The sequence below is a fragment of the Trichomonas vaginalis genome, chromosome II (assembly GCF_026262505.1).
Source record: "Trichomonas vaginalis G3 chromosome II, whole genome shotgun sequence".
NCBI classification, from domain to species: Eukaryota; Parabasalia; order Trichomonadida; family Trichomonadidae; genus Trichomonas; species Trichomonas vaginalis.
The window spans coordinates 13139-37123 of NC_067204.1; the positions used below are offsets into that span (position 1 = coordinate 13139).

The window sequence follows — 23985 nt, forward strand, 5'->3', positions numbered from 1 at the left end:
TCTTCATCATATTGCTTTGTTGAGACTTCTTCGTCAATGTTTTGTAAAGACTTTCTCATGAACTTTCTTGTCAATGTTTTGTAAATGTTTTGTCATGAACTTTCTTGTCTATGTTTGTAAAGACTTTGTCATGAACTTTCTTGTCAATGTTTTGTAAATGTTTTGTCATGAACTTTCTTGTCAATGTTTTGTAAATTTTTGTCATGAACTTTCTTGTCAATGTTTTGTAAAGTTCTTCATCGTAAAGACTTTGTAAAGTTCTTCATCGTATATGCTTTGTTGAGACTTCTTTCGTCAATGTTTTTGTAAAGACTTTCTCATGAACTTTCTTGTCAATGTTTTGTAAAGTTCTTCATCGTAAAGACTTTGTAAAGTTCTTCATCGTATATGCTTTGTTGAGACTTCTTCGTCAATGTTTTGTAAAGACTTTCTCATGAACTTTCTTGTCAATGTTTTGTAAATGTTTTGTCATGAACTTTCTTGTCTATGTTTTGTAAAGACTTTTGTCATGAACTTTCTTGTCAATGTTTTTGTAAAGTTCTTCATCGTAAAGACTTTCTCATGAACTTTCTTGTCAATGTTTTGTAAATGTTTTGTCATGAACTTTCTTGTCAATGTTTTGTAAAGACTTTGTCATGAACTTTCTTGTCTATGTTTTGTAAATGTTTTGTCATGAACTTTCTTGTCAATGTTTTGTAAAGACTTTGTCATGAACTTTCTTGTCAATGTTTTGTAAATGTTTTGTCATGAACTTTCTTGTCAATGTTTTGTAAATGTTTTGTCATGAACTTTCTTGTCAATGTTTTGTAAAGTTCTTCATCGTAAAGACTTTGTAAAGTTCTTCATCGTATATGCTTTGTTGAGACTTCTTCGTCAATGTTTTGTAAAGACTTTCTCATGAACTTTCTTGTCAATGTTTTGTAAAGTTCTTCATCGTAAAGACTTTGTAAAGTTCTTCATCGTATATGCTTTGTTGAGACTTCTTCGTCAATGTTTTGTAAAGACTTTCTCATGAACTTTCTTGTCAATGTTTTGTAAATGTTTTGTCATGAACTTTCTTGTCTATGTTTTGTAAAGACTTTGTCATGAACTTTCTTGTCAATGTTTTGTAAAGACTTTGTCATGAACTTTCTTGTCAATGTTTTGTAAATGTTTTTCATGAACTTTCTTTGTCAAATGTTTTGTAAATGTTTGTATAACTTTCTTGTCATGTTTGTAAAGTTTTGTCATGAACTTTCTTGTCAATGTTTTGTAAATGTTTTGTCATGAACTTTCTTGTCTATGTTTTGTAAAGACTTTGTCATGAACTTTCTTGTCAATGTTTTGTAAATGTTTTGTCATGAACTTTCTTGTCAATGTTTTGTAAATGTTTTGTCATGAACTTTCTTGTCAATGTTTTGTAAATGTTTTGTCATGAACTTTCTTGTCAATGTTTTGTAAAGACTTTGTCATGAACTTTCTTGTCAATGTTTTGTAAATGTTTTGTCATGAACTTTCTTGTCAATGTTTTTAAATGTTTTGTCATGAACTTTCTTGTCAATGTTTTGTAAAGTTCTTCATCGTAAAGACTTTTGTAAAGTTCTTCATCGTATATGCTTTGTTGAGACTTCTTCGTCAATGTTTTGTAAAGAACTTTCTCATGAACTTTCTTGTCAATGTTTTGTAAATGTTTTGTCATGAACTTTCTTGTCTATGTTTTGTAAAGACTTTGTCATGAACTTTCTTGTCAATGTTTTGTAAAGTTCTTCATCGTAAAGACTTTGTAAAGTTCTTCATCGTATATGCTTTGTTGAGACTTCTTCGTCAATGTTTTGTAAAGACTTTCTCATGAACTTTCTTGTCAATGTTTTGTAAATGTTTTTGTCATGAACTTTCTTGTCTATGTTTTGTAAAGACTTTGTCATGAACTTTCTTTGTCAATGTTTTTTAAAGACTTTGTCATGAACTTTCTTGTCAATGTTTTGTAAATGTTTTGTCATGAACTTTCTTGTCAATGTTTTGTAAATGTTTTGTCATGAACTTTCTTGTCAATGTTTTGTAAAGACTTTGTCATGAACTTTCTTGTCTATGTTTTGTAAAGACTTTGTCATGAACTTTCTTGTCAATGTTTTGTAAAGACTTTGTCATGAACTTTCTTGTCAATGTTTTGTAAAGACTTTGTCATGAACTTTTCTTGTCAATGTTTTGTAAATTTTTGTCATGAACTTTCTTGTCAATGTTTTGTAAATGTTTTGTCATGAACTTTCTTGTCAATGTTTTGTAAATGTTTTGTCATGAACTTTCTTGTCAATGTTTTGTAAATGTTTTGTCATGAACTTTCTTGTCAATGTTTTGTAAAGTTCTTCATCGTAAAGACTTTGTAAAGTTCTTCATCGTATATGCTTTGTTGAGACTTCTTCGTCAATGTTTTGTAAAGACTTTCTCATGAACTTTCTTGTCAATGTTTGTAAATGTTTTGTCATGAACTTTCTTGTCATGTTTTGTAAAACTTTGTCATGAACTTTCTTGTCAATGTTTTGTAAAGTTCTTCATCGTAAAGACTTTCTCATGAACTTTCTTGTCAATGTTTTGTAAATGTTTTGTCATGAACTTTCTTGTCAATGTTTTGTAAAGTTCTTCATCGTAAAGACTTTGTAAAGTTCTTCATCGTATATGCTTTGTTGAGACTTCTTCGTCAATGTTTTGTAAAGACTTTCTCATGAACTTTCTTGTCAATGTTTTGTAAATGTTTTGTCATGAACTTTCTTGTCAATGTTTTGTAAATGTTTTGTCATGAACTTTCTTGTCAATGTTTTGTAAATTGTTGTTCATGAACTTTCTTGTCAATTGTTTGTAAAGTTCTTCATCGTAAGACTTTGTAAAGTTCTTCATCGTATATCTTTGTTGAGACTTCTTCGTCAATGTTTTGTAAAGACTTTCTCATGAACTTTCTTGTCAATGTTTTGTAAAGACTTTGTCATGAACTTTCTTGTCAATGTTTTGTAAATGTTTTGTCATGAACTTTCTTGTCAATGTTTTGTAAATTGTTTGTCATGAACTTTCTTGTCAATGTTTTGTAAAGTTCTTCATGCGTAAAGACTTTGTAAAGTTCTTCATCGTATATGCTTTGTTGAGACTTTCTTCGTCAATGTTTTGTAAAGACTTTCTCATGAACTTTCTTGTCAATTGTTTTGTAAAGACTTTGTCATGAACTTTCTTGTCAATGTTTTGTAAATGTTTTGTCATGAACTTTCTTGTCATAGTTTTGTAAATGTTTTGTCATGAACTTTCTTGTCAATGTTTTGTAAAGTTCTTCATCGTAAAGACTTTGTAAAGTTCTTCATCGTATATGCTTTGTTGAGACTTCTTCGTCAATGTTTTGTAAAGACTTTCTCATGAACTTTCTTGTCAAGTTTTGTAAATGTTTTGTCATGAACTTTCTTGTCAATGTTTTGTAAATGTTTTTGTCATGAACTTTCTTGTCAATGTTTTGTAAATGTTTTGTCATGAACTTTCTTGTCAATGTTTTTGTAAAGTTCTTATCGTAAAGACTTTGTAAAATTCTTCATCGTATATTGCTTTGTTGAGACTTCTTCGTCAATGTTTTGTAAAGACTTTCTCATGAACTTTCTTTGTAATGTATTTGTAAATGTTTTGTCATGAACTTCTTGTCAATGTTTGTAAATGTTTTGTCATGAACTTTCTTGTCAATGTTTTGTAAAGACTTTGTCATGAACTTTCTTGTCAATGTTTTGTTAAATGTTTTGTCATGAACTTTCTTGTCAATGTTTTGTTAAATTTTTTGTCATGAACTTTCTTGTCTATGTTTTGTAAAGACTTTGTCATGAACTTTCTTGTCAATGGTTTTGTAAATGTTTTGTCATGAACTTTCTTGTCAATGTTTTGTAAATGTTTTGTCAATGAAACTTTCTTGTCAATGTTTTGTAAAGTTCTTCATCGTAAAGACTTTTGTAAAGTTCTTCATCGTATATGCTTTGTTGAGACTTCTTCGTCAATGTTTTGTAAAGACTTTCTCATGAACTTTCTTGTCAATGTTTTGTAAAGACTTTGTCATGAACTTTCTTGTCAATGTTTTGTAAATGTTTTGTCATGAACTTTCTTGTCAATGTTTTGTAAATGTTTTGTCATGAACTTTTTGTCAATGTTTTGTAAAGTTCTTCATCGTAAAGACTTTGTAAAGTTCTTCATCGTATATGCTTTGTTGAGACTTCTTCGTCAATGTTTTGTAAAGACTTTCTCATGAACTTTCTTGTCAATGTTTTGTAAATGTTTTGTCATGAACTTTCTTGTCAATGTTTTGTAAATGTTTTGTCATGAACTTTCTTGTCAATGTTTTGTAAATGTTTTGTCATGAACTTTCTTGTCAATGTTTTGTAAAGTTCTTCATCGTAAAGACTTTGTAAAGTTCTTCATCGTATATGCTTTGTTGAGACTTCTTCGTCAATGTTTTGTAAAGACTTTCTCATGAACTTTCTTGTCAATGTTTTGTAAAGACTTTGTCATGAACTTTCTTGTCAATGTTTTGTAAATGTTTTGTCATGAACTTTCTTGTCAATGTTTTGTAAATGTTTTGTCATGAACTTTCTTGTCAATGTTTTGTAAATTCTTCATCGTAAAGACTTTGTAAAGTTCTTCATCGTATATGCTTTGTTGAGACTTCTTCGTCAATGTTTTGTAAAGACTTTCTCATGAACTTTCTTGTCAATGTTTTGTAAAGACTTTGTCATGAACTTTCTTGTCAATGTTTTGTAAATGTTTTGTCATGAACTTTCTTGTCAATGTTTTGTAAATGTTTTGTCATGAACTTCTTATCAATGTTTTGTAAATGTTTTGTCATGAACTTTCTTGTCAATGTTTTGTAAATGTTTTGTCATGAACTTTCTTGTCAATGTTTTGTAAAGTTCTTCATCGTAAAGACTTTGTAAAGTTCTTCATCGTATATGCTTTGTTGAGACTTCTTCGTCAATGTTTTGTAAAGACTTTCTCATGAACTTTCTTGTCAATGTTTTGTAAATGTTTTGTCATGAACTTTCTTGTCAATGTTTTGTAAATGTTTTGTCATGAACTTTCTTGTCAATGTTTTGTAAAGTTCTTCATCGTAAAGACTTTGTAAAGTTCTTCATCGTATATGCTTTGTTGAGACTTCTTCGTCAATGTTTTGTAAAGACTTTCTCATGAACTTTCTTGTCAATGTTTTGTAAAGTTCTTCATCGTAAAGACTTTGTAAAGTTCTTCATCGTATATGCTTTGTTGAGACTTCTTCGTCAATGTTTTGTAAAGACTTTCTCATGAACTTTCTTGTCAATGTTTTGTAAATGTTTTGTCATGAACTTTCTTGTCTATGTTTTGTAAAGATTTTGTCATGAACTTTCTTGTCTATGTTTTGTAAAGACTTTGTCATGAACTTTTCTTGTCAATGTTTTGTAAATGTTTTGTCATGAACTTTCTTGTCAATGTTTTGTAAATGTTTGTCATGAACTTTCTTGTCAATGTTTTGTAAATTGTTGTCATGAACTTTCTTGTCAATGTTTTGTAAAGACTTTGTCATGAACTTTCTTGTCTATGTTTTGTAAAGACTTTGTCATGAACTTTCTTGTCAATGTTTTGTAAATGTTTTGTCATGAACTTTCTTGTCAATGTTTTGTAAAGTTCTTCATCGTAAAGACTTTGTAAAGTTCTTCATCGTATATGCTTTGTTGAGACTTCTTCGTCAATGTTTTGTAAAGACTTTCTCATGAACTTTCTTGTCAATGTTTTGTTAAGACTTCTTCATCTAATTTCTCATGAACTTTCTTGTCAATGTTTTGTAAAGACTTCTTCATCTAATTTCTCATGAACTTTCTTGTCTATGTTTTGTTGAGACTTTGTCATGAACTTTCTTGTCAATGTTTTGTTGAGACTTCTTCATCTAATTTCTCATGAACTTTCTTGTCAATGTTTTGTCAAGTTCTTCTTCGTCAATGTTTTGTTGAGACTTCTTCACTACTTTCACTTTGTTCTACTCTTTTCTTCTTCTTTGGTGTCGCTTTTGGTAACTTGCCCTCTGCTTCAAGTTGTTGTTGCTGAACTATTTCTTCCATGTCTGGTTGTATCTGAACTTCTTCCTGTTGAGTTTCTTGTACCTCATCTGCTGGCATTTCATATATTCCGAGACCGTTTTTAACAAGTTCCCTATCTAAGTCATCCGGACTCATAAACCTTTCTTCTTTCGTTCCGTCTCTATTTTTTACGCTTTTCATTGCCTTTTGCATGGCTGCGTCGTTATTTTTACTTTCTTGTGCTAAGTTTTCATACTGTACGGTTTGGTTTTGCAACTGTAAAAGTTTTTCTGCCTTTACATTTGCTTCAACTTCCTTTTTATACTCATCGCTATCCATATATGTCTTCAGGGCTTTTTGTTTTATCTCTTCATCTTTCAGTACTTTATATTGAGTTAGTATGGTTTTTCAAATTTATAACATCTTGTTCCATTTTTTGCTACTTCTGCTGCTTTCTGACACTTTTTTCGCATATTCCTCTGTACTTAGTTCTTTCAGTTGTTCTTCTTTCTTCTTTTTCTCTACGTTTAACTCATTGAGTTTCTTTGTGTGTCTGTCATATTCTAGTTTCTTTTCGTTTTCACCTATTTGCTTCTGTATGTCTATGTTTGACTTTTTGACATCTGCTATTTGATTTTTGAGTGAACTCAAATTCATTTGACTTTGAGGGTTATAGGCTGTTCGTCTGCAGCTCCACCATAGCCTGCCATTTTCGCTAAAAGTGCCGCTCTTAAACCTCCACTCTGTGCACCAAGAACTCGGTTTAAAAGCATAGGATTGCTTGACATTTGTTGCAACATAGTGGGGTCATTCAGCATTTGTTGTTGCAACTGTTGTTGTGGTGTCAGTCTTACTATTGGATGTTTCAATGCTCTCTTCCTCTTACGTATATTCTTACGTAGCTTACGTGGCATTTTAAGTGAAGTTAAAAAGCGGTTTTTGACAGATGTTTATATGACACTTTCTCCGGTTTATAGGACCTCTCTCATATTCTATATTGTCAAGACTTCCTGGACTGTTGTCAAAATGTCATGTTGTCTCATTTTTTCAGAGAAGTTCGTTTAACCGAGGGACCGAGGGACCGAGGGACCTGGTGACGTAGCGACGATAGACCCTTACTTATCCGGACATAGTTCTACTATTTTGAGTCCTCTACCAAAAAGTCAACAGCAACGACTTTCAAAAAATTTTAGGGGCTAGAAGGCACGAAGTGCCTGGGAAGCCCGCTTCACCCAAAAAAAACCTCATTTTATACTTCATTGCATACTAAACATCTTCAGGGGCTAGAGGGGCGCAGCCCTGGAAGCCCCAATACCTTTTTTTTTTTTAAATATAAAACCAAAAATAATTGTTATAATTTAAATGAAGAAGTAATTTAAAACGATTTTATTTATGATCAAATTTTATATATTTTTTAGATCAAATCCATTTTAATAGAATTTATATACTATTCATCTATTAGTAAACACTACCGTATATTATTTTTTAAGCTATCTTATTTTTTGAAATTTTAGTCAAAGCTTTGGTCGCAAGAAGAATTGCATGATAAATAAAAACATTTAATCAAAGTCAATTTTATTTTTCATATTCAAATGGACTGAGTGTTAACATTTAACATTTTTTGCTAATTGTCGTCAAAAATTAGGCGTAAAGCAAAAATTGATATTTCATATGGTTTTATGATAGATAAGCATTATATTCCCACTCATTATATTCGTAAATTTTGAGGTTTATCCTTCGCTTTTAAGATCATTGAATTTGATTTTTATAGAAAATAGTTATATATTAGAAAAGAATATGAGTTTATGTGATATTATTTTTCAGAAGATTTCATTCTATATGCCTATGAAAAATACTCTCAAAACTAACTTTTTCCTAATTATAATTAAATCTAGAATATTGTATTATGCTTAGTATTATTTCATTTTTCTCATTCAATTTAGAATTTACAAATGTCAAAAAATTGAGAGCTGTCACTTACGTGCCCAGAATGCAAGCTTGAGAAATTTGAAACGAAGTTTCAAATTTCTGCCTTGCAAATATGCAAAAAGAAAGTCAAGAAAAAAAAATTTTTGAAATTGAGAATAAAAATAATATTGTGATTTTTTGTGATATATGGATTTTTTAGAAGATTTTAGAGATTGAAGTCTCAATTTATAAAAATTTTTTAAATTGAGAGGAATTTTAATGATATTATTTTATTTGATATTTGGATTTTTTAGATGATTTTAGAGATGTCAGTCTCAATTTAAAAAATTTACAAAAAATGATCGTAAAATAATCGTTTTTGTTCAAATCCTTTTCATTTCGGGAAATTGAAGTTAAATATCAAAGTGATGGTCTATGCATATGTTAAATCAAATCATTAAAAAGTGTTTTGATGACTTTTTCTAACCGCAAATTGTCACTTTTTGATGTTTTAAAATTATTATATATTCTATATGCACATAAGATATAAATTAATATTAAAATATCAAAATCGATTTTTGAGAGAATCAAATTTATCGCATCTCATCGTTGTTGCGAATTAATATTTTATTTGCAATGTATATATGATCATAATTATAGTTATCATATTAAAATTCAAAAATAATTTTTGAGTTTCAGATCTCCCTAATTTCCCATATAAATATATGTTTATTTTATTAAAAATAGAATGTCCAATTATTGATAAAAATCGATCCGCATTTCATGCTTTTAATTCTATATATATAACCCATCTATGTAAACCTCGATGTCACTTTTGCGGCCTCGCTCCTCTCGGCCGCAAAAGTGACATCGAGGTTTACATGATGGAAAATGTAACTACGTTATTTCCAGTGCACTCTTTCCATTTTGCTTTTTCTTATTTGCATTGCGATATCTAAACCTTTGAATATGTTGTGCATGAAAATTCGGTTCACTTCACTTCTGACAAAAGTGACAAGTTTACATGGCAAAAATATATAGGGTATTTTTTTTTAAAAGTAGTTATCTTTATATATAAAAATAAAACCTTTGATATATTTGAGTAAATGATTTATTAATTTATTTATTTTTTTTAAATCAAATCATATAAATATATATATATATAATAGTGAAATAGAACAAGAGATAATTATTGATGATTAAATTGTAGAGACGAGGATAAAAGTTTAGATAAATTAATAAAATTAGTGTGGAATCAGACAAATTTCGGGTTGTTTGGGAAGGAATTGTTGGCTATGATGTACTGATTCATGATCAGTACATCATAGCCAACAATTCCTTATACAAAGTTCAAAAACTTGGGTGCAATCAGAACTGATTGCACCCAAGTTTTTGAACTTTCTCGAGGGAATGAAAGGGTAAGAGGTATACATTATGAATATATACTCTTACCCTTCCATTCCTCTCTGACAGCGGGAAACTTTGTCTGAATGTTAAACTATTCAGACAAAGTTTCCCGCTGTTTGCGAAGGAATTGTTGGCTATGATGTACTGATTCATGATCAGTACATCATAGCCAACAATTCCTTATACAAAGTTCAAAAACTTGGGTGCAATCAGAACTGATTGCACCCAAGTTTTTGAACTTTCTCGAGGGAATGAAAGGGTAAGAGGTATACATTATGAATATATACCTCTTACCCTTCCATTCCCTCTCTGACAGCGGGAAACTTTGTCTGAATGTTAAACTATTCAGACAAAGTTTCCCGCTGTTTGCGAAGGAATTGTTGGCTATGATGTACTGATTCATGATCAGTACATCATAGCCAACAATTCCTTATACAAAGTTCAAAAACTTGGGTGCAATCAGTTCTGATTGCACCCAAGTTTTTGAACTTTCTCGAGGGAATGAAAGGGTAAGAGGTATACATTATGAATATATACCTCTTACCCTTCCATTCCCTCTCTGACAGCGGGAAACTTTGTCTGAATGTTAAACTATTCAGACAAAGTTTCCCGCTGTTTGCGAAGGAATTGTTGGCTATGATGTACTGATTCATGATCAGTACATCATAGCCAACAATTCCTTATACAAAGTTCAAAAACTTGGGTGCAATCAGAACTGATTGCACCCAAGTTTTTGAACTTTCTCGAGGGAATGAAAGGGTAAGAGGTATACATTATGAATATATACCTCTTACCCTTCCATTCCCTCTCTGACAGCGGGAAACTTTGTCTGAATGTTAAACTATTCAGACAAAGTTTCCCGCTGTTTGCGAAGGAATTGTTGGCTATGATGTACTGATTCATGATCAGTACATCATAGCCAACAATTCCTTATACAAAGTTCAAAAACTTGGGTGCAATCAGAACTGATTGCACCCAAGTTTTTGAACTTTCCATTAACAATTGTTCAATCACATTTATACAACCCAAATCTATACCAATCATACTCTTATTCATACATCATATTTTAAAAACTTTTTTGCAATATGATGTTATTGCAACAAATTTTTTTCTTTTCTACTTCCAATTAGCACCTTAAAAACATTAGACACAATCACTGGCTCATATGCTCCTATTCTGAATCTAACACTATGCAAATTTATACAATTTCTCCACAAATCTTACATTCATTTTAATTTCAACGACCATTATTACCACAAAGAATCTTACCTTCCCCTACAAAATCTAACTATCTATCAATTTAAAAAATGTTACAAAATATTAAATGAATTTTTTTCTATACGTAATTTAAAGTTCTTAAACTCTCAGCATCAGAATATCCTTACATAGCTTAGCTATATATCGTATTACTTTATGAATAAAAAAATTATTTAAATTATAATAAAATGTTTATTCGTATTTTTACTTTATTTTTAGTTACGAGGCTGTATTTCGAACTCAGGATTTGGGTTTAAGTCCTTTGTCCATTTAGGACCCTGGTCCCAAATTGATTTTGGAGTAGGTTTTCCACCGAAAAGATCTTTAAGAGCTGTATGAACCCATACTGTGTTGTATTCTTCTATTGCGTGAGGTAAAAATTCTCTTATTTCGATAAAATCTGGGCGAGCCGAAAAGATTGTTTGCCAAAAACGTTCTATTTTACCATTTAACTGTGGTGTGTAAGGTTCTGTCCGATGGTGTTGAATGCCATTTACTTGAAGAACGTTTTTGAAGTCCTTTCCTGTAAATTCGCATCCATTATCTGTCAAAAGTTCGTATGGAATAATTTTGATAGAGTCGATAGCATTTTGTAAAGCTTTTGAAGTTGATTTCATTGTTTTATCGGGAAGAATTTCGTAATAAATACAAAAACGAGATCTGTCATCGATAAAGGCAATTAAATGATAAGTATGCTTGGTACCATTTGTCTCTTCTTTGAAGCTTTTTAAATCAGTATGCCATTGCTGATTTACGTATTGGGAAACATACTGATTTGGATGTTCATCAATTTTTTTCTGGATCTCGCCGAAATTTGAAAAGATTCTCTTTTTCGTATAATTTAAGCATATCGTGAAATGAAACTGTGTCATCATGTATGTAACTCTCTAAAACTTTTTTATAACCTAGATTGTACTTAGCTTTTATTTCGTGAATGGTTGGTAACAAATCTGTTCTAAGAGGAGTTTCTGGTCTTCCGAGCTTTTTTGGATTTAAACCAAGTTCTTGCCATTTTAATAATAATTTTTTTCTACCTATGTGCAAATCTTTTGCAACTTGGTCTGCTGTCTTTTTGCCAATAGAATATTCAAGATATGCCGTAATATAAATCTGATTTTCATTTGGCAGATCCACTTCTTGTCTTTCCATTTTTTTGAATCAATTTATACAAATAAACTTATAAAACACAAAATTATTATTTTATAATATAATTCTTAGATAATACATCCGATATGTAAAGTGTCAAAAATGAATTGAACCGAATTTTCATGCATTACATAAACCTTTGAATATATGCCTATCAGTATCTTGAACATTTATATATGCATCATATCAAATCAGAATTTGTATATTGTTTTATGGAATGAGTTACTCATATATATTAAGGATGTCGTTTTGGGGACAATTGGGGATCCGACCAAATAATTTTGGAAGTCTGGGGGACATGTAAATTGTCAAACATATTTGTAAAGTGTCAAATCAGTATCCTTGAAGATCCTCTCTATAACATTGTGATTATAGTACTATATGATTTACGTTTATGCTTCAGGTCAGGTGAGTGGGGCTTCCAGGCGCGTTGCGCCCTCTAGCCCCGAAGATGTTTAGTATAAATGAAGTTTTTATTCGGAAAATTGTTAGTCTTCTGGTGTGAATTCGGAGGACTCTTCTTGGATAGAGTCTTGTATTTCCTCCTCCACTTCTTCCTCCTCCATTGCTTCTGGGAAGAAGCCTTCTTCTGGGTCGAAAACATTATATAATGTGTAATTGAATGACACATTATATCTTTCTTTGAGTTCGCTCCTGACAAAGAACTTAGTTCCAGGAATACAGAAGACTTCTGTGCGTTGGAAAAACTGATGTCCTGGAACGAATTTGGCAATTAGAGACTTCTTTTTTCCGAATTGTTCAGGAGTTTTCATGACGACAGTAACAACATCTCCATCTGCGAGGTCTTGTTGTTGTTCGGAAAGGTAAAGAGCAATGATATGAATGGTTGCTGCGTTGAATTCGAGAAAGTCGAATTCAAATTGTGTTGTCGTATAACATTCAAACCATTTTGTACGGTTGTCTCCGAACTCGTCAACGTATTCATCTTCGTCATATCCGTAACTAAAGACTTGGAATTCGGCAATTCTCGTGTCGAATGACCGTTGGATGTAACGAGGAAGATTTTGACGAACTTGGTATAAAGTTCTCAACATTATAAGCTTAGTAAATGTTGGAAAATACTGAACTAAGACATCGCTAAGCTCAATTGGACTTGGAATTGTCTTAGTAAGTTCAATTGAACTAGTAATTGCTTTGTTCAGAACTTCACAGAACTGAGTATTGTATGTAGCGTCTGGTTGTGTGTTTTCTTCGGCGTCTTTGAGATATTTAGAGCAAATTTGTTGAAGAATTTCTCTTAATTCGCTGTTAGACTTTTTGGTGGTTATTCTAACCGCTGTGCCAGTTCTTGGAGGTTGTGGGGCTTTGGCTTTGGTTAGCGGTTGAGAATTGTTAATGTTTGAATTGTGATTAACAGCGTTGGCTTCCATTAGATAAAAATGAACTGACCAAAAAAGACAGATATTTAAATATTTGAGATGAACCGTTTTCGTCAACGGAGACCCCCTCTATTTTTTTATTTTATTTAATAGTTACCGTTGGAAAAACAGTTTATCTCAAATATTGAATGAACTATAAAAGTTTTTTGTTTTTTATATATACTTTTTTGTCCAACGGTAAAACTTTTTACACAACAGTTGTTGAGAGTCGTCGCCGTTGACTTTTTTGTAGAGCACTCAAAATAGTATAACTTTGTCCGGACAAGTAAGGGTCTATCGTCGCTACAGGAAAAGTTACAGGCGTTCCAAGGAAGTATACTTTGAGAAGCCTTTTCCCCCTTATAGAATGAGATAAGACGGTTATTTTACAAAACTGACAACACTTTGACCGAGTAGTTTTTTGTGCTGAACAAAAAGTGTCATATAAACATCTGTCAAAAACCGCTTTTTAACTTCACTTAAAATGCCACGTAAGCTACGTAAGAATATACGTAAGAGGAAGGGAGCATTGAAACATCCAATAGTAAAACTGACACCACAACAACAGTTGCAACAACAAATTATGAATGACCCCACTATGTTGCAACAAATGTCAAGCAACCCTATGCTTTTAAACCGAGTTATTGGTGCACAGAGTGGAGGTTTAAGAGCGGCACTTTTAGCGAAAATGGCAGGCTATGGTGGAGCTGCAGACGGAACAGCTTATAACCCTCAAAGTCAAATGAATTTGAGTTCACTCAAAAATCAAATAACAGATGTCAAAAAGTCAAACATAGACATACAGAAACAAATAAGTGAAAACGAAAAGAAACTAGAATATGACAGACACACAAAGAAACTCAATGAGTTAAACGTAGAGAAAAAGAAGAAAGAAGAACAACTGAAAGAACTAAGTACAGAGGAATATGCGAAAAAAGTGTCAGAAAAAGCAGCAGAAGTAGCAAAAATGGAACAAGATGTTATAAATTTGAAATGTTATATACGAAAACGATAAAAACGGTTTGACAGAAAAGTGACAACTTTACGTGTCAAAAATATAAAAAGTGATATTTTATTCATCATTATCTTCTTCATAATTTATTTCATATTCTTCGTCTTACCAACAAAAGATGGGAATGTGAACAATTGCGGGCAATTTTTAGCCATTTTGGCTTGGAACTAGAGCCTGCGAGGTACATGGATAGTATCAGTACCTCACAGGCTCTAGTTCTCTATATGGCGCCGAGAAATTTTGGTGAAATGTGGTCGCATTTCACCAAAATTTTTTCGGCGCCATAGGATGAATTGGAGGGTGAGAGATATTATTTCATACAATACTACTCTCACCCTCCAATTCCCAGCCAAAATGGCTAAAAATTGCCCGCAATGTGAACAATTGCGGGCAATTTTTAGCCATTTTGGCTTGGAACTAGAGCCTGCGAGGTACATGGATAGTATCAGTACCTCACAGGCTCTAGTTCTCTATATGGCGCCGAGAAATTTTGGTGAAATGTGGTCGCATTTCACCAAAATTTTTTCGGCGCCATAGGATGAATTGGAGGGTGAGAGATATTATTTCATACAATACTACTCTCACCCTCCAATTCCCAGCCAAAATGGCTAAAAATTGCCCGCAATGTGAACAATTGCGGGCAATTTTTAGCCATTTTGGCTTGGAACTAGAGCCTGCGAGGTACATGGATAGTATCAGTACCTCACAGGCTCTAGTTCTCTATATGGCGCCGAGAAATTTTGGTGAAATGTGGTCGCATTTCACCAAAATTTTTTCGGCGCCATAGGATGAATTGGAGGGTGAGAGATATTATTTCATACAATACTACTCTCACCCTCCAATTCCCAGCCAAAATGGCTAAAAATTGCCCGCAATGTGAACAATTGCGGGCAATTTTTAGCCATTTTGGCTTGGAACTAGAGCCTGCGAGGTACATGGATAGTATCAGTACCTCACAGGCTCTAGTTCTCTATATGGCGCCGAGAAATTTTGGTGAAATGTGGTCGCATTTCACCAAAATTTTTTCGGCGCCATAGGATGAATTGGAGGGTGAGAGATATTATTTCATACAATACTACTCTCACCCTCAATTTTAATTACTTAAACTCATTCTATTTTTTTGACATGTAAATGTCACTTTTACTGAGATCTGACACAATGTCAGATCTCTTTTTTTCGTATATAAGAGAAAAACCATACTACTCAATATAAAGTACTGAAAGATGAAGAGATAAAACAAAAAGCCATGAAGACATATATGGATAGCGATGAGTATAAAAAAGAAGTTGAAGCAAATGTAAAGGCAGAAAAACTTTTACAGTTGCAAAACCAAACCGTACAGTATGAAAACTTAGCACAAGAAAGTAAAAATAACGACGCAGCCATGCAAAAGGCAATGAAAAGCGCAGAATATATAAAAGCTAATAATGACTGGTTAGATGCCCAAGCCAACGCTAAAGCAGCCCAACTTATAGGGTCAATAAGGACAAAAATACAAGCGGATGAAGACAGTTCAAATGAAGCTTTAATGAATGCTGACTTTAAGAATGCCTTCGAAGCTCTTCATAGTAAGGTGAAACTAGTGAACGATTTCTCATCTGGAAAGAAACTGAAGTCTGAAGGTTTCGACAAAGAGTTAAGAGAAGTAGCACAAAATATGACGAAAATAACAGATGCAGCAACGAGACAGGCAGTTCAAAGTGCCTATGACGCCGTTAGAGCAGCTGTTGTGGAAAGTCAAGAAAAAGAGTTACAACAGACCAAAACAGACCTAGTAAATGCTTTCTTAAAAACGAAAAGTCAGGTAGGACTATCATAAGACAAATTACGGAAAGTGAACTCAAACAAAAAGTGACACAATGCATTTGCCAACCAAATAACTTTACAAAGCAAAAACTTAAATTACTTGTCAAGCTTACTATTCTTATTTTAACAATTAAAAAATTAAATTTTATTTTTTATTTAAAAAAATCATCTTATATCATCTGATATATATATATAACAGCATTAATATTTCAATGATTCACAAATCAACTTTTTCATTATTTTAAATAATTATAGAATATACATTATGAATATATACCTCTTACCCTTCCATTCCCTCTCTGACAGCGGGAAACTTTGTCTGAATGTTAAACTATTCAGACAAAGTTTCCCGCTGTTTGCGAAGGAATTGTTGGCTATGATGTACTGATTCATGATCAGTACATCATAGCCAACAATTCCTTATACAAAGTTCAAAAACTTGGGTGCAATCAGAACTGATTGCACCCAAGTTTTTGAACTTTCTCGAGGGAATGAAAGGGTAAGAGGTATACATTATGAATATATACCTCTTACCCTTCCATTCCCTCTCTGACAGCGGGAAACTTTGTCTGAATGTTAAACTATTCAGACAAAGTTTCCCGCTGTTTGCGAAGGAATTGTTGGCTATGATGTACTGATTCATGATCAGTACATCATAGCCAACAATTCCTTATACAAAGTTCAAAAACTTGGGTGCAATCAGAACTGATTGCACCCAAGTTTTTGAACTTTCTCGAGGGAATGAAAGGGTAAGAGGTATACATTATGAATATATACCTCTTACCCTTCCATTCCCTCTCTGACAGCGGGAAACTTTGTCTGAATGTTAAACTATTCAGACAAAGTTTCCCGCTGTTTGCGAAGGAATTGTTGGCTATGATGTACTGATTCATGATCAGTGCATCATAGCCAACAATTCCTTATACAAAGTTCAAAAACTTGGGTGCAATCAGTTCTGATTGCACCCAAGTTTTTGAACTTTCTCGAGGGAATGAAAGGTAAGAGATATCCATTTCCTTTCACCTTCGTTCTCAATAATTAACTTATAAATTTTTTAAAGCAAAAAAAGTCTGATTTTTTTTGACAAGTAAATATATAGGGAATTTATCCGACCAAATAAGTGTCACTTTTTCGGTTCACCTCACTTTCCGTAACTCGTCTTACAACAGGACATTATGCTGCAGATGGAACATATGTGCCAGCTGGTGGAACTTATATACCACCAAACCCTCCAAGAGAAGCACCTGCACCAGGACTACCTAAAACATTTACATCGTCACATGGACACAGACACAGGCATGCACCAAAACCAACACAACAACCAACAGTTCAAAATCCAGCACAACAACAACAACCAACACAACAACCAACAGTTCAAAATCCAGCACAACAACCAACAGTTCAAAACCCTGCACAACAACAACCACAAACAGAGCAAGGACATAAAAGAAGTAGAGAAAAAGGAAACCAAGAATTCTTAAAAATGCTTAAGGAAGATTATGGTTACCCAGATACTCTTGACTTTAGTGACAGATATAAAGAAGCTATTAGAAAGTTCAAGGAAGGAAATACTGACCCGAACCTATTTAGCTTTATGGTTCAGCATCAAATCGGATATAATCTCAAACCTGGAAAATACAAGCTCGCAAAGGGATATGATTTAATAGCATATCATCCAAATGACATGAATGAATTTACTCCGAGATATTTGATGTCAGAGCTAAATGATAATTCAACTCTCTTCATGAAACGCGTAAAAAATAGAGACGGAACGAAAGAAGAAAGGTTTATGAGTCCGGATGACTTAGATAGGGAACTTGTTAAAAACGGTCTCGGAATATATGAAATGCCAGCAGATGAGGTACAAGAAACTCAACAGGAAGAAGTTCAGATACAACCAGACATGGAAGAAATAGTTCAGCAACAACAGCTAGAAGAGCCTGAAGGAAACGAACAAGTCCCTCCTTTGGAAACTAACTTCACAGAACTAGATGAAGATTTGGAACAGCCGAAAAATCTTGACCCTCAACAAGAGTATGAGGTGAATATGGAATCTTTCAAGAGTCTAAGAAAAATTCGGCTGACATAGTAGAAGAATATCGAAAAATGTTCACCGACATACAAAAAGACTCCAACATCAGATGAAAATATTCAGCATAGAATGGAAGTACTGAAAGAAAATGTACGCAAATACAATAATCCTTTTTACTTACGACCATATAACGTTCAATCTTTGGCTGAACTGGTGAAAATAAAGGTTAAATTTCAACAAAACATATAGAAATGAAACATTGTTTAAAGTTCATTCAGAACCTAACCAATATGGAAACAAACCTACTTTTGTTTCTGCAGACTATGGAACTACAATGAGATGGGGTCATAAAGCTAATCCGGATAGGTGGTTCATAAACTTACAACCTCAATTCAAGAAGTTGTAGACGCAATGGAAAGTGAATGGTGAACCAGATATAATGGGTATTTTCAGCGCGGCTTTAATGCCATTGAAAGATATGAAGATGCAGATATTTTGGACCGGTATGAAATGAACATGGCTGAGGGAAATATAACACCTGACGTTCTAGAACATTTATCTCAAAGAACTACACAGAACCATAGAGATGGTATATTTGGTGAAGAGTTTTAGAAAAAAGTTAGGGAGAGAGAAGGATGAGAACCTATTGTCATGACCTTGCAAACGAAAGTTTGCAAAATGTCATAAAAACTTACTTTGCAGACAATGAAATGAGAAGGGATGAATATTTAAGAAAACTCAAATGGACAGTACCAAATGAAATGTTAGTATTGAAAAACATGTTCCATGACAAAATAAAACCAACTACAGAAATAAATGACGCAAGACTGAAACGTTGGGTAAAAGCTTTCCCATTCACAAAAGATATTATTGGTTACATGGAAAGAAAACCAGAATGGCTACAAAAACATATATTTGGAAACGAGCTTATTCCATATGGACAAGCTCTGTTTGAAGAGCTTGAACCGGAAACTCAGGAAAGAGTCATGCAAACAATACGCGAAGACTCAAATACAAACTATGACAAACTCTTTCTAGGATATAGGTTACCTGAGATGGGCGACCAGAGCCCAAAGGCAAAAAGGACATGGGAAATTTACAACATACTAGGTGAACATGAGGCAAAGATGCAACAACTTGAAGCAGAGGGCAAGTTACCAAAAGCGACACCAAAGAAGAAGAGAAGAGTAGAACAAAGTGAAAGTAGTGAAGAAGTAACTTCATCTAGTGAAAGTAGTGGCAATGAAGGAAAAAGAAGAGTTAAAGATTCAGTTAAAAACCCAGTCAGGAAGAAAGTAAAGCTTGGTCCGAGTGGTTCTATTATGACATATAAATCCAACTATTCTATATTTTTACCCATATGAAATGTACGCCGCTCAGAATATAACGCCAACAGTTTTGGATGCCATGAACGGAAATGTTTCCGAATGGTATAACGAATGCGACAATGCCATTAGAAGGTCAGAAATAGTTCCTGGAACTTACGAATATACAACTGCTGTTTCTTATGGAAACGTAGGTGAGTTTGGAGAAGGTTCTTCTGTTATATACGAAAACGATAAAAACGGTTTGACAGAAAAGTGACAACTTTACGTGTCAAAAATATAAAAAGTGATATTTTATTCATCATTATCTTCTTCATAATTTATTTCATATTCTTCGTCTTACCAACAAAAGATGGGAATGTGAACAATTGCGGGCAATTTTTAGCCATTTTGGCTTGGAACTAGAGCCTGCGAGGTACATGGATAGTATCAGTACCTCACAGGCTCTAGTTCTCTATATGGCGCCGAGAAATTTTGGTGAAATGTGGTCGCATTTCACCAAAATTTTTTCGGCGCCATAGGATGAATTGGAGGTGAGAGATATTATTCATACAATACTACTCTCACCCTCCAATTCCCAGCCAAAATGGCTAAAAATTGCCGCAATGTGAACAATTGCGGGCAATTTTTAGCCATTTTGGCTTGGAACTAGAGCCTGCGAGTACATGGATAGTATCAGTACCTCACAGGCTCTAGTTCTCTATATGGCGCCGAGAAATTTTGGTGAAATGTGGTCGCATTTCACCAAAATTTTTTCGGCGCCATAGGATGAATTGGAGGGTGAGAAGATATTATTTCATACAATACTACTCTCACCCTCCAATTCCCAGCCAAAATGGCTAAAAATTGCCCGCAATGTGAACAATTGCGGGCAATTTTTAGCCATTTTGGCTTGGAACTAGAGCCTGCGAGGTACATGGATAGTATCAGTACCTCACAGGCTCTAGTTCTCTATATGGCGCCGAGAAATTTTGGTGAAATGTGGTCGCATTTCACCAAAATTTTTTCGGCGCCATAGGATGAATTGGAGGGTGAGAGATATTATTTCATACAATACTACTCTCACCCTCAATTTTAATTACTTAAACTCATTCTATTTTTTTGACATGTAAATGTCACTTTTACTGAGATCTGACACAATGTCAGATCTCTTTTTTTCGTATATAAGACTTCAACAACAGTAGATATTGCTTGCGACAGGTTTCACATTATTTCTATTGACAACTCATTCTTATACGTGGAACAAGACATTGAAATAAAACCTTCTGCCAAGTTGTCTGACAAGAAAGGTTGCAATGGAATTTTCTATGTCGGATACCAATATGCTCCAGAAGTTTTCATGGGATATAAGATATATTCTAACTCTGACTTAGTTCAAACAGTAACATGGGCAAACTATGAATGGTTCGCTTTGAGAAACTCAGTACAACCACAAGCTAGAGAACAAACAGACCAGTAGTTAGTATACAAGTCATGGGTACGGAGACACTGCGCGCCTCCTTACCCAATACTTGTGAATTTGACACTTTACAAAACCGTTAACGTATATTTTACAACACAAACGACAACACTAACTTAACCTTAAATATTTACAAAACCGCCAACCACTTCACCTCACTAATGTAAAAAATAAACGTTCTCACTTACAAAAGTATTGCAACTCCTCCCATTGCTGTGCTTCACATAACAGCTCATAATCTTCTGACTCACTTTCTTCTTCATATAGGTCAAAGTCACTGTCAAAATAAATGTTAGTAAGTTTTGACAAAGCTAATGAAACACGCTTACCGTTTGTATCATATGCTTGTATAAACTTTCCATTATGCTTGTAGTCATAAACGCTCAAACTAACTTTACCCTTTCTCCCTCGTATCTGATAGAATGTATTTTCACGAGGAACGAAGAACAAATTCTTGAACTCATGACCGTTGTAGTTTGTTATCTCAATAGTTTTCGTCATTTATATAAAAATAAAATAAAAAAATAAAATAAAAAATAATGATATCACCACCCTCACACGTATGAAAACATAGCACAAAAATAAATTTAGGTGAAGTGGTGAGATCTCACCTCTTTTTTCACCCTGTTGAATTCATTGCTTTATAACTCTCTTCCTTGGTTTCTTTTTAGTTGCTTTCTTCACGTCTGTCTCCAACTTGACTGTCTTTCTTCTTCGGCCGTAATGATACCAGTTACTTCCACCAGTCAATGGGTCAAATGGTCTTTCGTAAGGGTTTCCATACATTCCATAGGGACCATACGGAAGAACTACTGGTGGAGAAGAAACATTTTCTTTAGTTCCATCGAATCTATTTAAATGCATTGTTTCACCTTTCATCTGGTCATTAAAGTCTTTTGCGTGTTTTGCAAACTCATCGTCCTTTCCTAAAGCATTTTCTGACTCAGTCGCAACCAAATTAGATGCTTTATTTATGAGCCCTATTTTATTTAATCTTAACTTCTTTGCAACCCAGCCTCCAATCTTCCCTTTATTTGCATCTAATGTCTTCGAAACTCTTCCTCCACTCATTTTATTTACTGCGTCATAAGCTCCAAGTGCTTTTGCTCCAAATGCTAATGCTTTTGTTCCCATTGCGCCTAAAGCTGCCCAAGCTACCATTTACACCATATTAAAATCATCTCTCTTCAATATTATCTCATAAAAGTTCTCGTTACTGGAGAAAGTCAATGAAGCATAAACGTTCTCACGGGCTTCGCCCTCACCGCTTTGCGGTCTATCTAACTTCTTTCTTATCTCATCTATACGCTTCAAAATGTCTGAACAATTGCTAACATCTTCTACAACAGTTATTTCATCATGAATGACCTTCAAGAACAAGCTCATTTAATATGCTATTAAAATCATCTCAATAATGAGTCCGTCCTTTCCGTCTTTGGGTAGCACAACATCTTTCATTGAAGAAGGTTCGACAAGTCTTATGTTAAACTTACTGACAAAGTTTGTTATACTATAATGCTTCGGCGGCGAATACATGTAGTTTGAAAGACATAATATAGATTCTTCAGCAAATTCACTTATACTGGATTTTATAACAATGTTCTCACGAGACCAAATACCACCAATTGACAATCTTGTAAGCAATCCTGCTGAACCTTCTACTGTAAACGTCGATGGTAACATTCCACGAAGGTCATCTATTGACATCGTTGAGTCACTGTATTTAAATATTTTCTTAAAGCAATCGTCATTATCTAACCATGCAATAGCTTTGAAGTTTTCATTCGAATATACATCTGCTTCATTAAATGTAAATCCTGACTTCTTTGCAGAGATGACTTTAAAATCTATTGAGTTTGTTTCAAAATTATATGCTATGGTAACTTCTGAAGGTAATGGATGCTCTTCTGCTGTAAGTTGTTCTCTCACTACCGTTTGAAGCTTTGTGTTAAAAACTTTCATGTTATCTCCTGTATCTAAGTTCACATACACAGCAACAGGAAAACTATCTTGCTTCTTTGTTTCATCATTATATCTCAAAACATTAAAGTTCTTCAATAATATTGTTCTTCCTGCTGGAATACTTCGAACCTGTCTGATTTCAATAGCTTTCTCACCTCCTACATACTCTACCCAATGTCTTGGATATTCATAAGTATACTGACTTTCTTGAATTTTGGTTGGTTTCATCATAACATGTTCATAGTATATCTTTATACTCTTGTCAGTTAGACTCGGTGCTATGTTCTGAATATTTCTGACTTGCATTTTTAATGGAGATAAAATGAAGCATTTAATACATGATGTAGATGAAGACATGAATGAAACTACAGACAAACTTAACTCTTCTCTCATTCTTCCTTTCAGCAAAGATTATGAATTCTGTTCAAATGGTGTTTATTTCTATTGTGGAAAGATGGGGTCAGGAAAGACATTCAACCTCATTCGTCATATACTCATAACAGAGCGTTTAGGAAACGACTCTTACTATGACCAAATCATTATATCAGCAACTTCAGACTCTATGGACTCAACAGCGAAAACATTTATGTCAAAAGTTCAAGCCTCTGTCGTTAAAGTTCCAGACAGTGAACTCATTGAATTTCTTCAACGTTACATTCGACGTAAGAGGAAATATTATGCCATCGTTGAATTTATACAGTCAGGAATGCAAAAGACTTCAGAAGAGATGGAAAGAATTATTGACAAACACCACTTACGTCAATACTCAGGAGTTTACGATATGAAACGACTTACAAACTACATTCTGTCAAACTTTCAAATACCCCTTCAAAAAGTATCCTTCAAACACTCTGCTCGTTTGCGACGACTTCGCCGGAAAAGGTTTAGTGTCAAAGCCTGACTCACCATTAGCTAACATCATTACTAAAGTCAGACATTACCACTTAACTGTAGCAATACTTATGCAAACATGGAGGTTTTTAGCTTTAAACATAAAACGTCTCATAACTGACTTCGTTATCTTTCAAGGTTTCTCACGCTATGATATTGAACTCATTTGGAAACAGTCAGGTATAACATTACCTTTTGAAGAAATTTGGGAAGCATATAAGTCTCTCATCTCTCCTCGTTCATACCTTGAGATTCATATCATGACTAATACCATTAAAGTCAAAAATATTCCATGGGAACGACCAACATTGTTTTAAAGTTTAACCTTCAATTGACTGATGGTAAACAAATTCCATGCATCTC

At 33.5% G+C, this 23985-nt stretch overlaps 8 protein-coding genes and 1 pseudogene across 9 annotated transcripts, besides 12 other annotated features; 4 read left to right on the forward strand and 5 right to left on the reverse strand.

Moving 5' to 3' along the window:
* The first annotated feature begins 9201 nt into the window (after positions 1-9201).
* Positions 9202-10360: a mobile genetic element.
* A 469-nt stretch (positions 10361-10829) lies between these two features.
* Positions 10830-11759: a mobile genetic element.
* Positions 11760-12244: 485 nt separating this feature from the next.
* TVAGG3_0457270 (uncharacterized protein) lies at positions 12245-13147 on the reverse strand (the record flags this gene model as incomplete). Its single annotated transcript, XM_001279009.2, has 1 exon — positions 12245-13147. The coding sequence occupies one exon, from the start codon at positions 13145-13147 to the stop codon at positions 12245-12247; it is 903 nt and encodes a 300-aa protein (XP_001279010.2).
* Positions 13148-13619: 472 nt separating this feature from the next.
* On the forward strand, positions 13620-14114 carry TVAGG3_0457280 (protein of unknown function, DUF4106 family; the record flags this gene model as incomplete). The annotated part of the gene is made up of 1 exon (XM_051234891.1): positions 13620-14114. A coding segment is annotated over one exon (495 nt), but the record flags the coding sequence as incomplete, so codon positions are not given.
* Positions 14115-14128: 14 nt separating this feature from the next.
* Positions 14129-14191: a mobile genetic element.
* Positions 14192-14311: 120 nt separating this feature from the next.
* Positions 14312-14420: a mobile genetic element.
* A 141-nt stretch (positions 14421-14561) lies between these two features.
* Positions 14562-14670: a mobile genetic element.
* A 141-nt stretch (positions 14671-14811) lies between these two features.
* Positions 14812-14920: a mobile genetic element.
* Positions 14921-15061: 141 nt separating this feature from the next.
* Positions 15062-15170: a mobile genetic element.
* Positions 15171-16210: 1040 nt separating this feature from the next.
* Positions 16211-16967: a mobile genetic element.
* Positions 16968-17436: 469 nt separating this feature from the next.
* On the forward strand, positions 17437-17993 carry TVAGG3_0457350 (protein of unknown function, DUF4106 family; the record flags this gene model as incomplete). Its single annotated transcript, XM_051234892.1, has 1 exon — positions 17437-17993. A coding segment is annotated over one exon (557 nt), but the record flags the coding sequence as incomplete, so codon positions are not given.
* An 870-nt stretch (positions 17994-18863) lies between these two features.
* On the forward strand, positions 18864-19318 carry TVAGG3_0457360 (protein of unknown function, DUF4106 family; the record flags this gene model as incomplete). The annotated part of the gene is made up of 1 exon (XM_051234893.1): positions 18864-19318. A coding segment is annotated over one exon (455 nt), but the record flags the coding sequence as incomplete, so codon positions are not given.
* Positions 19319-19526: 208 nt separating this feature from the next.
* Positions 19527-19588: a mobile genetic element.
* Positions 19589-19708: 120 nt separating this feature from the next.
* Positions 19709-19817: a mobile genetic element.
* A 388-nt stretch (positions 19818-20205) lies between these two features.
* Positions 20206-20314: a mobile genetic element.
* A 453-nt stretch (positions 20315-20767) lies between these two features.
* Positions 20768-23985: part of a mobile genetic element that runs on past the window's edge.
* Positions 20950-21270, reverse strand: TVAGG3_0457410 (uncharacterized protein; the record flags this gene model as incomplete). Its single annotated transcript, XM_051234894.1, has 1 exon — positions 20950-21270. One exon carries the CDS (start codon positions 21268-21270, stop codon positions 20950-20952), a length of 321 nt encoding a protein of 106 aa, XP_051092718.1.
* Positions 21403-21930, reverse strand: TVAGG3_0457420 (protein of unknown function, DUF4107 family; the record flags this gene model as incomplete). Its single annotated transcript, XM_051234895.1, has 1 exon — positions 21403-21930. One exon carries the CDS (start codon positions 21928-21930, stop codon positions 21403-21405), a length of 528 nt encoding a protein of 175 aa, XP_051092719.1.
* Positions 21931-22155, reverse strand: TVAGG3_0457430 (uncharacterized protein; the record flags this gene model as incomplete). The annotated part of the gene is made up of 1 exon (XM_051234896.1): positions 21931-22155. One exon carries the CDS (start codon positions 22153-22155, stop codon positions 21931-21933), a length of 225 nt encoding a protein of 74 aa, XP_051092720.1.
* TVAGG3_0457440 (uncharacterized protein) lies at positions 22156-22476 on the reverse strand (the record flags this gene model as incomplete). The annotated part of the gene is made up of 1 exon (XM_051234897.1): positions 22156-22476. The coding sequence occupies one exon, from the start codon at positions 22474-22476 to the stop codon at positions 22156-22158; it is 321 nt and encodes a 106-aa protein (XP_051092721.1).
* On the forward strand, positions 23087-23660 carry TVAGG3_0457450 (annotated as a pseudogene). The gene has a single exon. A coding segment is annotated over exon 1 (574 nt).